The sequence below is a fragment of the Macrobrachium rosenbergii genome, chromosome 15 (genome assembly GCF_040412425.1).
Source record: "Macrobrachium rosenbergii isolate ZJJX-2024 chromosome 15, ASM4041242v1, whole genome shotgun sequence".
Taxonomy (NCBI): Eukaryota; Metazoa; Arthropoda; class Malacostraca; order Decapoda; family Palaemonidae; genus Macrobrachium; species Macrobrachium rosenbergii.
In genome coordinates this window covers 33,240,056-33,253,742 of record NC_089755.1, presented here as the reverse complement: position 1 = coordinate 33,253,742, position 13,687 = coordinate 33,240,056, and the positions used below count along the sequence as shown (strand labels likewise).

Below are 13,687 nucleotides of genomic sequence, written 5' to 3'. Positions count from 1 at the left end.
ATGAAGAAATTCTGATGTGCGGTAGGGCGATACGAACCCGGGTCCGCTGATCAGAACGAGGTACCAAGGTCGACCTGACCGTAGCCATCGGATGGGTCTATTCCAGCTCTAATATATATATCTGAAAAACGACAGGTATATGTATGTATGAGAGGCAATAGATTTTTTATCCTTCTCGTGGTCAGGTCGACAATGGTGCCTCGTTCTGATTAGCGGAGCCGGTTCGTTTCCATACCGCACATCAGAATTTCTTCATATTTCTTGCGCTTGGATCTTAAACTAAGCTTTGTAGTGACAAGCGTATCCAAAAAGCGCGAAGAATCGAGAAAGTTAAGAGGGCATTGTTACATATTATCTGGTAAGAGTGACCAGTAGATTCTACATTATATATATATATATATATATATATATATATATGACCAGTAGATTATATATATATATATATATATATATATATATATATATATATATATATATATATATATATATATATATATATATATATATAAATATGTATATATATATATATATATATATATATATATATATATATATATATATATATAAATTCGTATATATATATATATATATAAATTCATAGTCTTAATATTTTGCGCTGTCACAAATCAGTAATATCAAGCTGTGATAAGGAGTCCAAACGTTTAATTTTTAACTTTCACTCATTATTGTGACAATTCTATCTTAAATGACTGTCATAAACTGTTCATTTTGTCAGTTGTTTATACGTTCTTCTAAGCTAGCAATTTGAAAATACATTTTAGTAACAACACTACAGGAAGTAACGTCACGAAATTGATGACATCATTTTAGTCTTTTTGAAAACTTTTAATGTCATAAAATCATTTTAGGTTGTCATTCCATACCGTTCACTATTTTTTTCCTGGCATCATGCTCGTTCATAGTAAGTGCCAAACATACAAATGGGATTCTGAACCTTCCCTTGCAGTGTTTCTTGTCTCTTTCCTGTCATTATTGTGAGAAAATTGGATTAACTAATGTTTTTTCCAAAGCTCTCACCTTCTTTATTAACATAAGGCTATCCACACTTAGTCTACTTAGTATCACGAGTGTTCGTTGTAAGTAAATGTATCCTACATCGGGCTCCAAATCATTCCCACCACGAGAACAACAACGCTCGTACGAAAATCTCCTGAGTTTAATTCTGTTTTGTTCTCTTGTACAAGGGTATTGATGTTAGGATATTCTTGACTCCCCGAAAGAGTATAAAACGTAACTGACAAACGTGCAGATGCAGAAAACCTTCCGTTGGCTTCGTGTAATTACCATTCGATATTGTCTACTCAACCCCCTCAGGATTTAACACGTCGAATCGTCGTCACTAAGAGCCAATCAGGGATCGAGGAAGAGACCAGAACCCCTCTTCAGCCAATGAGGGCCAAAAAGAAAGAGAACAAAGTACAATATGACAAGCGCCGTGTGGACGAAATCGTCAATATCTCTTAACTGAATCTTATGAGTATTCACCATTACGACAAACAATGTACCGGTATATGAATAATATCATAGCATGTTTGTTTAGTCATATACCATAAATGTAGTGGGGCAAAGACATTACCATTAAAATGATTGGCGCGGTTCTTACATTAAGTAAAGCACTCTGTAAATATTCAGAGGTTATCTGTGCAGACAAGTGCCGCTGGAAGATATTTCGTCATTTGGAATGGAATTTAATATAGGAGACTCCGTGCCTGCATGAGAAAGAATCGCCAAATTTCAGACATGGTTTTCAAGAACAGATAAAGAGGGGAAAAGAATGGATAATAATGGAAAGACAATAATTCCCATTGATTACATCCATTTTTCAGCAGCACTCTTTTAAAAGTGTACAACCTCCTGGTTCTCAACAAGTCTGTGATTCTCAAGGGATGAGGTTGCTAGCCCCATGTCCTTTTCAACCAGATGACACCAGTACCCATTCACAGCTGTGGTATGGGTTAGGAATGCTTTATAATCTTCCCTTTTTCCATCAGAGCGGCTGTTGGCCTACCTGACAGTGCTTAGAATTCAGAGAAATATCTGTAGAAGATGAACAGGGCGACAGGGCAAGATAAAAAAAAAAGAAGAAGAAAAGAGAATAAAGAAAAATGAGAAGGCAGAAACAAAGTGTAAATATAAATAAGCCCTCTTGACCTGTAAACAGCTTCCAGTTGGATAGAAAGCAAAATTCTACATATATACATATATATATAACATACATAATTATTATATATATATATATATATATATATATATATATATATATATATATATATATATATATATATATATGACACCACAGGAAGAGTTTATTGTAGTAATGCTCTAGAAAGAAACATCATGGAGTCTACCTTTATAGAAGAAATTTTCAACAAGAACATGAATACTATAAAAAATAGTCATGGCATGTATAAACTTGACCCATTAATCTCAAAAAAAATATGCAAGGAGTTTAATCTTCAAGGAAGGTACCTGAAAGCCGGGGATAAGGACCCACCTATAACTGTATAAATATTTGTTTTACAAACGTTTATATATATATCTTGCTAGCATATATATTATTCCTATATATATTTCTATATAGTTATATAAAGTCGACATCGGTATATCTATATTTTTTTCTCTGTGGTGTTTGATATATAAAATAACGTATATAGTTACTGTAATATGCATATATATATATATATATATATATATATATATATATATATATATATATATATATATATATATATATATATATATATATATATATAATATATATATTATATATATAATATATAAAATATATATATTTACATAAAATCTTATATATTATATATAAATATATATATATGTATATATACTGTATATGCTTATAATAACTCTTACACATTATTTTATATATCAAACACCACAGAGAAAAAATGGAACGCTATTATAGATACTGAATGGTGTCGACTTTATTGCTAACTATGCCACCTTCAGAGATATAAAAATGTGGTAGGAATTCCTAATATACTGTATATGTAAGCAGGACAGTGCGTACGAACATACAAACGTTTTGGAGAACAAATATTTGTACCTGACAGTTATTTGGAGGTAGGGTCCTACACTCATTAGCGTAGTTAGGGAAAAACCGCTTTTCCCTTACTAAAATTCTTTCCTTTCCTCCATCTATTCCTGCTCCTAAGATCGATGTCCTTTTTTCTTTCCTTGTAAAGTGAGTTAATATGGAATGGAATACCCGTAGAACTATTTTCCTTTTTTTTCTGTTACGAGATACATTTTTTCATATTTCCCCACTGGCCATCTACGACTCGCCAGTATTCGGTACTGAATATAGAAACGTTTGTTAATGACGTAATATGCTTACAAAACCACCGTATCCCACACTACAGTCAGTACTCCTTTATGTACCCCGAAAAAGCACCATATCCAAGTAAAGCAAAAGATTCCGTTGTTGATCTTTATCTCATCTGCTTAGGCGAGGACGACCGACTTGAGAGTACAACACAGCAGTCCCACACCCACCCACCCTTCCCGCCTTAAATACATCAACAAAAGCTTTCCAACACTTGCTAGAAATCTTACCAGCCAGGGACAATTTTGTTTTTTTTTCGGATAGAGGGAAAGTGCTTGTGTAAAGCACTAAAGCAATTTCCTTCCAAAATTACGGTGTGGATGTGGTAGGTGTGGATATGTGCGAGGGTGTGGATGAGGGAGGGTGTGGATGTGGTGGATGTGGATGTAGTGAGTGTGGATATGTGGGTGGGGTGTGAATGTGGTGGGTGTGGATATGTAGGTGGTGGTGTGGGTGTGAATTTATAGGTAAGGGTGTGGCTGTGGTGGATGTGGATATATAGGTGAGGCTGTGGATGTGGTGGGTCTGGACGTCGTGGGTGTGGATATGTAGGTGGGGTGTGGATGTGGTGGGTGTGGATTTATAGGTAAGGGTGTGGATGTGATGGGTATGGTTATATAGGTAAAGGTGTGGATATGTGGGTGAGGGTATGAATGTGGTTGGTGTGGATATGTAGGTAAGGGTGTGGATATGTGGGTGAGGGTATGAGTGTAGCTGGTGTGGATATGTGGGTAACGGTGTGGATGTAGTTGGTATAAATATGTGGGTAATGGTGTGGATATGTGGGTAAGGGTGTGGATGTAGTTGGTATAAATATGTGGGTAATGGTGTGGATGAACTTGGTGTAGATGTGGATGGGGATGGTGCATGGATGTAGTTGGTGTGGACATATATTTAAGGGTGTGGATATGTGGGTGAGGGTATGGATGTGGTGGGTGTGGATAACTGTGAGGGTGTGGATGTGATGGATGTGGATATGTTGTGAGGGTGTGGGTATGTGGATGATGGTGTGGATTTAGTGGATGTGGATACGTAGGTGAGGGTGTGAATTTGCTGAGTTTGGATATGTGGGTGAGGGTGTGATTGTGGTGGGTATGGATAAGTGGGTGAGTGAGGTGGGTGTGGATATGTAGGTGGGGGTGTGTATGTGGTGGGTGTGGATTAATAGGTAAGGGTACGGATGTGGTGGGTGTGGATGCGGTGGGTGTGGATATATAGGTAAGGGTGTTGGCGTGGTGGGTGTGGACGCGGTGGGTGTGGATATATAGGTAAGGGTGTTGGTGTGGTGGGTGTGGATTTATAGGTAAGTGTGTGGATGTGGTGGATGTAGATATATGAGTGAGGGAGTGGATATGTAAGTGAGGGTGTGGTTATGTGAGAGAGGTTTGTGGATGTGGGGGTGTGGCTCTGAGTGAGGGTATGGATGTGGTAGGTGAGGGTGTGGATATGTGGGTGAGGGGTGGATGTGATGGGTGTTAATATGTGGGTGAGGGTGTGGATATGTGATTGAGGGTTGCATTTGTGGGTGAAGTGTCAATATGTGGGTGAAGTTGTGGATATGTAGTGAGGGTGTGGATATGGAGTGAGGTGTGGATAAAAGAGTGAGGGTGTGGACATATGAGTGTGGATATGTGAATCACGTTGTGGATTTGGTGGTTGTGAATATGTGGATGAGGACGTGGTGGGTGTGGAAATGTGGGTGAGGGTGTGAATATATCATATACAAGAGGGTGTGGATATGTGGATGAAGGTGTGGATGCTGTGGATGTGGATGAGGTGTATGTGGATGAGATGGGTGAAGGTGTGTGCGTGTGGGGGGGAAATATACAATATACTGGAAGTTTTGATAGTCACCATATAGATTCATCCATAAGGAACATAACCAACTTTGTCAGTTAAAACTACAAAACATTCTTAAACACGGGCTAAAACTCTGAAACTATCCTAAGTCACCTTGCTTATGATAATGATTCAATATTCAAATCTAAATTATAATAATTTACATAGATATATGCTGCAAATCAAAATCTACACCCGTTTCCGGCATCTTACCTCCTTTTTAAAAACGTAACAATAGTACGAACACTATATTAACCATTTGAATAAATTTGCTTAGTTTCAAGTATAGTTATCTAAACCGAGCTCAACATGTCTAAGCGTTTTTTGGTCATTTCTGCTAGGTGTCCATCTGCCAACTATCCTTTACTGTGAATTTCAAGACCAGTTTGATTATTTCCACTAAAATATTACCTGGTATTATAACATGGCTTCTCTGATAACTTGAGTTATGCAGCACTTGGTAACATAATTAAATCGGCAATATATCCTTCATTCACTACACAACAGTATCAACTGTATTTTACACTTAATTGGTTTTTATCATAATTCTTAGGTAAACTTGCATTCTCGTCTTATTCACAGCAATAAAACTATGCCTTCTAGAATATCCTTTAGTACTATGCCGTGAAGTCTTATCGCAGCTCAGAACTGAGGATCAGATACTAAACATTCATAGAACGTTATTAATGTCACCATTGCTCCATCGAGCATCACTACTCATGGTTTGCAACAAACTCACGTTGTTTAACACTGTGACACACTCCCTCTGCCTCCAGAGATTTCTTCGGATCTACAGTAAAACTGACCCTAAACACTTCGGTTAGTTGACAATATACCTACACAGTTCACTATGTTCACTGGTATAGTTTATTTTAAACAACTAAGAAACATTGTTTTGTCTCTCCAAAATTATTCATTATGTGCTAAACAATGTCTCCTTATACTGGAATCAAATAACCTCTACTTTAGTAATCAAGGACGGAAACAGCAAGATCACTTGATACCAACAATGAAAACGTATATAAGGAAGTTTACAAAGATCATTTTTTGAACACCTAATATTTTTGCCTCTATTCCAAAAATTCATCAAAGCTCAATAACAGGTTATGAAAGGCTTATAATATTCAACATACTCCAAAACTTTCCCAACCCTGTGAAATTCTGTTTCTTAATTCCTGCAGTATGTCTTCGGGCTATATTTATTTCATCATAATGACTCACCTCATTACGCAGGAAAATACATGAGAGTTTAAATAACATCACAAAACTGCAACTTTTCATGAATTCTCGCATTTCCCTAAATGGCGCAAATGCTATTCCATACACAAAATTTGGTAACGGACTCATATATCACAGGACAGTACTAAGTTTCAGCTAAGACTTTTAACCAGTACCAGTCACTATTGGTACAAGTAGCTATGGGAAGCAATTATCACAACGCACTGTAATCGACACCTATAGCCATTTGATTACACCGAAAGTTGCTACCGTAGATAGATGTGAATCTAACTTTTAGAAATGTAAACAGTTAACACCAGCTTTGTAAAAACGATATAAAATAACAAATACCTCTGCCATCCATAAAGAACTGACGATGCGAGTAACACCGAATAAAATGGAATTCCTAAAAACAGTCCAAAGATTTCGGCCATGAGACATTTTACCTCTTGACCGTACGGGGTAAAGACAGTTACCTGCCCGACTGACTGAGAGTCTGAGAAGAGAAACAAGGAGTTCCTACATCCGGCTACCTGTTTCGTCATCACTACAAAACTACGGATGTGAATTGTTGGTAGCAGGACTTCCATTCATTAACGTCAGACGTATATTCTTTTTCATAATATGAAGCATAATAAAATATTATTGAAACACAAACAAGGCCAGATGTTATCCATGGGAGGAAATGTCTAAAATTTTGAAACACTTGAGCATCCTTCGACAGTGTCAGCTTTAGAACCTTCCAGTGGAACGACAGTATATAACCTCTCTAACGTTTGACAATGTCAGCTTTAGAACCTTCCAGTGGAACTATATAACCTCTCTAACGTTTATGCAATAATTATATAATTCTCCTCCTTGTTCTAAGCTTGCCCCGCCATTCATACCTCCGTGACTGATCCAAAGGGGCTGAGACGATTGAGCTAAATTCCTGAAAAATCTAATTTACGTAATTTGTGCTGTGTAATTGGTGGCTCGTAGACTGTGGGGGGCGTTGTTGCAAGGGTGGAGAAGGGTAACCACTCAAAAAGGAAAAACATTTAATCAAAACAGCTAATTAATTTGTCGTCTGATACCGACCGCTAAATCAAGTCATTCTATATTTAATTCTGAGGTTGCAATGTCATTAAATCATTGTGGCTAGCTCCAGATTCTAGCTATTGAAACTGTTTTTCAAGGACTTCGAGAGTTGAACCTATAAAAGAGAGAAGAGAGAGAGAGAGAGAGAGAGAGAGAGAGAGAGAGAGACGACGACGACGGACGTGGATATTCAATATTCCTTTAAAAGTATACCTTCAAAGAGGTAATCCTCATCCCAATTGGGTGAGACAATCTGTCTGTCTGTCTGTCTCTGTATGTATTGCGCTTGTGTGTGCTACGCCATGCCACAATGGCCTCACTAGTTACTCAAAATAATCCCTCAGCTAACCGTCGTCATAAATGAGTTCACAGGAGTTTGTTCGACTACAGGGGTCACAGGGCGCGCGCACGCGCGCGCGCACACACAAACACACACACACACACACACTCCATAGCATCAAGACCCTATCTCGAGAAATCGTCAGACCAGAGTGTTCTGATCGACTTGGAAGTACTTGGGGCAACGATTTCTTGCCAAAAAGTTATTGGTGACCAGGACCTAAGCGATCTGTAGCAGGAAATAACAAATATCTTATATAAAAAGAAAAGAGTATTTTCACAAGTAGCAGAAAAACAAAGATAATTGATGTGTATGAATGGAACGAGTAAGTGAACGACAGTTAGGAATAAGCACTTAATGAGCATATAAAATGGGGCAACAATACTTCCGTCCCGAAATCTTAGTGAATATAAGCAGGATCTCTCTCTCTCTCTCTCTCTCTCTGTACATTTTGTTTTTAATAATTTATTTAGTATTGATGCAGTTCACATTCACCCACGGAGCCATACGAAATATAGCACGCGTATTTAATGCATCTTGGCTTAATACAGTTAGAAAGGAAAATCTAAATACTTTCACGAGTTATCAAAAGGGTGAAATAAGCAGACCTTCATTGCCGTGCATGAATGACTATTAATGATTAATTTTTTAACACGTTCGTTGACTGTGAAAAACGTGCGCATGTGTGTTGTCTGAGGAGGGAAGGGGTTGGTTATGTATACACAGCCATGATCATAGTATGTTCCGCTAAATCTCATAAAAATTCCTTTTTGAATATGAATCCTGTCAGATTCATCATATTCCGTTAACGAGGGCTGCTCATAGCAAAACAAGCTTAGAAGCACAATATAGAACTAGCCGCGACACTGTTTCATTCAGAGACAACAGTCTCCTACGCTGTTATAAAATACCCTATACGTAACCAGAAAGATGGCTGTTACAAAAAGTACATCGTTGCTAATTTATGAACTATATACCTCGAGTTTCCACACATACCGGTCTCAAGCAAGGTTTCATGGCGACTAGGCGTCTGTTATTTGGCCCCACCTGCATTGTATTCACAGAAGATAACCAATGCTTGCAAATCTTTACGGTCTGACGCAAGCGGGCTCTTATTTAAAAATACCGTCCTTTTCAGAGAGAGAGAGAGAGAGAGAGAGAGAGAGAGAGAGAGAGAGAGAGAGAGAGAGAGAGAGAACCTGACTGGTGCGACTGTTGTATGGAATTACCAAACTAGAAGCTGTAAAAGGTCAGTCTTCCACGGAATTCAATTTGACAAGCATTTCGAACTACAAACTCGTACGGACACAAAATTATTGATTGAAAAATATATAGAGTTCACCTAATGAGAAAATTTATTCCACATATTGCTCAAATATCGATTTTAGAAAAAAGGATAAAACTGCTCTATGTACTGTAGGTCAGTCATTTTAACCTTGCATATAGCCTCATTCTAAACATTGCTAGGAATAGCACATTTGGAAAGTGACTGCGGCTGCAAACAGCTAATCTTTAGCTATTATTATAAAATTAAGACCGGTTTTATACTCAAATTCAACGTTCCGATAACCTATTATTTCTATGGCAAGAGAATAACGAGGCTTAAATATGAAGGAAGCTTTTGCAAGCAAACAACGGTTGTCAGCGTCAAAACTTGGCATTTTTCTTATAGCAGGCTTATTGTCTTGTCCCACTCCACCAAAGGCGAGCTGCAGACACGCTAATTCATTATGCAGACATATTTTGAGTGTTATACGTCATACTCTATATTCAATTGTTAATTACATACTATCAAAAACTCAGAAAGTGAGGAAAACTTGATATCAAGTGGGAACTTATTTTACAGCCTAGGGGCTGCAGTTTTGAAAGCTCTATCACCAACATTCGAAGTGCATCTTGGCTCAACTTGAGACCATCTGTAGCTAATCTTGTATAGGCTCCATCCGTTGTCTGTATTATAAAATGCAGGTCTCTAAAATATTTCAAACATCCAGTCTATCCAGTCTGAGTCGTAACACATTTTTAAAACTTCATGTTATGTTTGACAGGCGGCAAGGGCAACTCGGACAGTTCAGGGGTAATCCTATCCCGAGGCGCAACCCTTTATATATATATATATATATATATATATATATATATATATATATATATATATATATATATATATAATATAAACAAGCGTACCATATACACATTGTCTATTGTAATTCAGAATCGAGGAAATCCTGGACTTATATCAAAATCCCGGCCCATCAAATACCTGCTGACGTGGCTGAAGCTTCGGGCAGTCAAACGAACTTGTAAAAGGGGCGGAAGAAGACTTTTTTGAAGAGCGTTCTTTATATTCCTGGCTTGAGATACATTTGCATATGAAGTATGTGTATTCATCCATGGATCTTACCCACAGAAAATATAGCAAAAACTAAGAAAATTGCCACAATGTATAAATGTGCTTTTGTGCTTGAGGTGGCCCTTTTTGCAATACGTCATTAAGTTACAACAGAAACTAAACTTAAGCAGTTAAAAACCATCCCGAGCCTGAGTATAAATGGTTATCGGTCGTAGCATGACATGGATTGGGAAATAAAACTGAATCCCACTTATGGCCACAGTTCAGCAAGCAAGTCATTCATTCACCTCTCATCAAGATTTTTCCCCTAATTATTGTATGTTACAAATTGTGATAATTATTCAGCAGGTACTTACCCGTTATCACGTCAATTAGAGAACAACGAATGATTCAATTTGAGAATTAGTGATATTTGCACAGCAAGCACAGTACTTAGTCGTTGATCACCTTGACTAAGAAAATGTTAAAACGACAAATAAACTCACTTTTCAAGGACTTTTCGACAGTTATAAAATTCAAGGACCGTATCGTCAGATTTGCGTCATTTAAATTCTATTTTAGTCTTACATAATATTTCTTTTACTCTACACTTTCAATTAGGGGATTCTGGGCACATTTAATATGGAGCATTGGCTCCTGATAACACATAACCTAAGAGAAGGAGTGTATGTTGGTAGATTAGTCCAGAGGTACACACCAGGCAGCTCTTAGCTCCCTTAACACCCTGCCATACTTACGAACCCCAGATACGTTCAGAATTTGGTAACCAGAATTTTGTCAAGACAATTTACAGTTTCGAATAACTTCACAATCTACAGACACTTTTCGAAAAGTTACAAAATTATAGATTCCTTGGCCACAATTCGATGGACATTTTGGAGATAGGGCAGCCAGCTCGATCTGCCAACGTCCAAGTCAACATTATGCCCCCAAGACTTATCAAAACTAACTTACTGTGACAGCATTCATCTTCGTTTTCTGAACTACTGAAGATTCCGCTGTCCGGCTGAAAACTGATTTGGACAACCAGAAGCCTATGTTTCTATCGCCCTCTTTTCTTGGCAGAAAGCTTGGGTTTTTGGCATATATATCTTTACACATCATTGACCTTTGACATTTAACACCTAGCCTATCCGACTAGTTTTTGAACATCGTGTATTCATGTCTTTTGATACGTAATTGCTTAAATGATTTAATATATAAACGATTTCTAAGTAGTTGATTTTCCGTCTCACTATTTTTATTCACTAATGAACGAGTCCAGTCATAACAAATAGGACAGAGCCACTTCAGTTTCCTGATGTTACCTTCAGTAAGATCGTCCAAGATAATATATTTTCTATGGAACCATAAATTACTTTCGCATCTAATCCTATCTTTTCCATCGTTGGTCCCAAAACTATAACGACACAACATTCTCTTTCTAGAGGCCGTAATGCATCATCACTGACTATCACGTTTTTCTATTAACTGGTTTTCTTCTATGTACGACATAACCAATTTGAGCGGAAGAGATGAATTGGTAGTAGTAGTATTAGTCCAATAATGTCTCTGAACCGGCTCCCTTGCTCGTTCTATTTTGCCTTAGGCTGAAATTGCTTAAGTATTGTATTATCTGTAGTACCATATGATTTGAGAAAAGAGAAGTTGGGTATGGCTGAAAGTTGCCGGCCACATTTAGTAAGCAAGCAGTTTACATGTTATCACAGTTGTTCCCCTAATTCGAACAGTATTATTAACAGTTACTTAGTCATGGTCACCTTCCTACCAAAATGATAGATGAGTCGGGTTGCGAATTCGTGAAGATCGAAATCTTTCACAGAGCTTGTATAAAATCAACGACAACATTCGACAATAAGCAAGAACATTATAAAAAATCAATATTTGACTATGAGCTGTCAATTATTATTTTAGCATTTTACCAGTGGTTGTAGCACGGGAGACAGGAGAAACCAATGCTATATACCTTCTTATTTATAAACATTCCTTTTTATTTATTCAAGGGGCATTTGATGTTCTATTTTAGGACTTGGGAATTCTTTACTGTTTTCATTCATGGAATTTCACCGTAAATACTTATGTAAAATTTGACCCCCCGCCCCATTTTTTTTACCACCAGCCCAACGCAAAAAGTTCGAATAGAGATTTTCTAAGCATTCCAAAGCTGTGGTAGGCTACTATGTATCAGAATATTAGGGTACACTTTGCACACCAAAGTTTGTTAACACTTGTATAGATTTTAACATATAAAACACTATGCTAGGCTGTAACATCAAAATATATACTACACACTTAAAAATAAATAGTGAAAGTGAAATAAAAACAAAACCTTACCATACTCATAAACAGTAAACATGGGAGAAACTGAGAGTGCGATAGGGAATGAACACCGTTGATGGAACCACAATTTATGAGGAAACTTGCATAAAAGAGTGCCTTCTCTCCCGACTGTTTCCACCTCCTATTTGTACACTCTCTTCTCCGGAAGACCTCACACCTATCCAGTTTTGTCATTGTTCCTAAGGAAATAATTGATCAAAGGTTACATATGCAGCAGAGGTAGCAGGCAGGCAACATTCTCATGACCATAATCAAATATCCATTTTGATGAGCCCACTGAATTGTCTGGAATGGGGAAGCGTTCTCTTCTGCAGCGGGTACTCATCCGGCAATAAATCCCAACTGGAGGACACCCCAACATCAGCTCACCTGTGCTCATTGCGACTGTTATCAGATCAGACGACCGCCTGGTGAACTCCGACCGAGAAATGGTTCTGATGTGAAATAATTTAAATAAAATAAAGATTCTTATGGTTAAGCTTAAAATAAATATTCTTGGTATTACGTTAACACCTTTACACCATGACTTCAATTTTAATCCTGCAAGTTATGTCTTCTGCGCAATCTATTACACAACAGTAATCTTTTCTTCATAGATGATTGCGATTGCGATAGATTGTCTCTTCACTGATGATCATCATGCGCTCTGGCTACAAACGCAAGCATGATAACGGAGTATTAATATGCACACTTTTTCCAATCGTATATCTATTATTGTCCAAGGTTTTGCTGTCCTTTTAATTTCACCACCTACGGTATACAGTATATGTAAAAGCTGACAAACGTATTATACAGAGTTGTATAGGGGCAGTGAAGGGCTGAGGCCACTACATGTCCTGAAGTCTATATACTCATATCATTACATTTTTGTCAACCTTGCCCTTGCCTCATGTTGTGATATGCTTAGTACTTTACCTTATACTGCTGTGTTCTCCTGTCTAGTTTCACTGTTCTGAAAACTCGGTTATTTTCTCTTTAATAGTTTGTTTTTTGTTTCACTTTTCTACATTGAATTCCACTGAAGTATGAAGGCCATGAAGATTGAGACACATAATCTGTGAAAAAGATGGCACTGTTTGCACTATCTGTGGTATCGTTTGAAATAACGAATCATGAAATTTATGGTACCAAGCCAAGCCACTGGGGCACTTAGTACTAT

At 37.5% G+C, this 13,687-nt stretch overlaps 2 protein-coding genes across 2 annotated transcripts in view; both read right to left on the bottom strand.

Annotated features, from left to right (window-relative positions):
* The window catches only part of LOC136846308 (uncharacterized), a 23,147-nt gene extending 11,878 nt beyond the window's left edge, over positions 1–11,269 (bottom strand). Inside the window, exon 1 of the mRNA XM_067117110.1 lies at positions 11,143–11,269. The gene's annotated coding sequence lies outside the window, so the exon portion shown is untranslated. The remainder of the gene's footprint in view (positions 1–11,142) is intronic.
* On the bottom strand, positions 3,823–6,963 carry LOC136846307 (histidine-rich glycoprotein-like). The gene is made up of 3 exons (XM_067117109.1): positions 6,865–6,963; positions 5,002–5,120; positions 3,823–4,414 (listed from the first exon to the last, which is right to left on the bottom strand). The coding sequence occupies exons 1-3, from the start codon at positions 6,961–6,963 to the stop codon at positions 3,823–3,825; spliced, it is 810 nt and encodes a 269-aa protein (XP_066973210.1).
* Positions 11,270–13,687: the final 2,418 nt, after the last annotated feature.

Excerpts from the sequence above, each read along its gene's own strand:
- LOC136846307 (XM_067117109.1), bottom strand. The coding sequence starts at position 6,963 with ATGACGAAACAGGTAGCCGGATGTAGGAACTCCTTGTTTCTCTTCTCA. Across the intron at positions 5,121-6,864 it reads TTACCCCGTACGGTCAAGAG|CATCCACACCTTCATCCACA; the intron begins GTAAAATGTCTC and ends CCACATCCACAG. Across the intron at positions 4,415-5,001 it reads ACAACCACCAAATCCACAAC|CAAATTCACACCCTCACCTA; the intron begins GTGATTCACATA and ends ATCCAAACTCAG.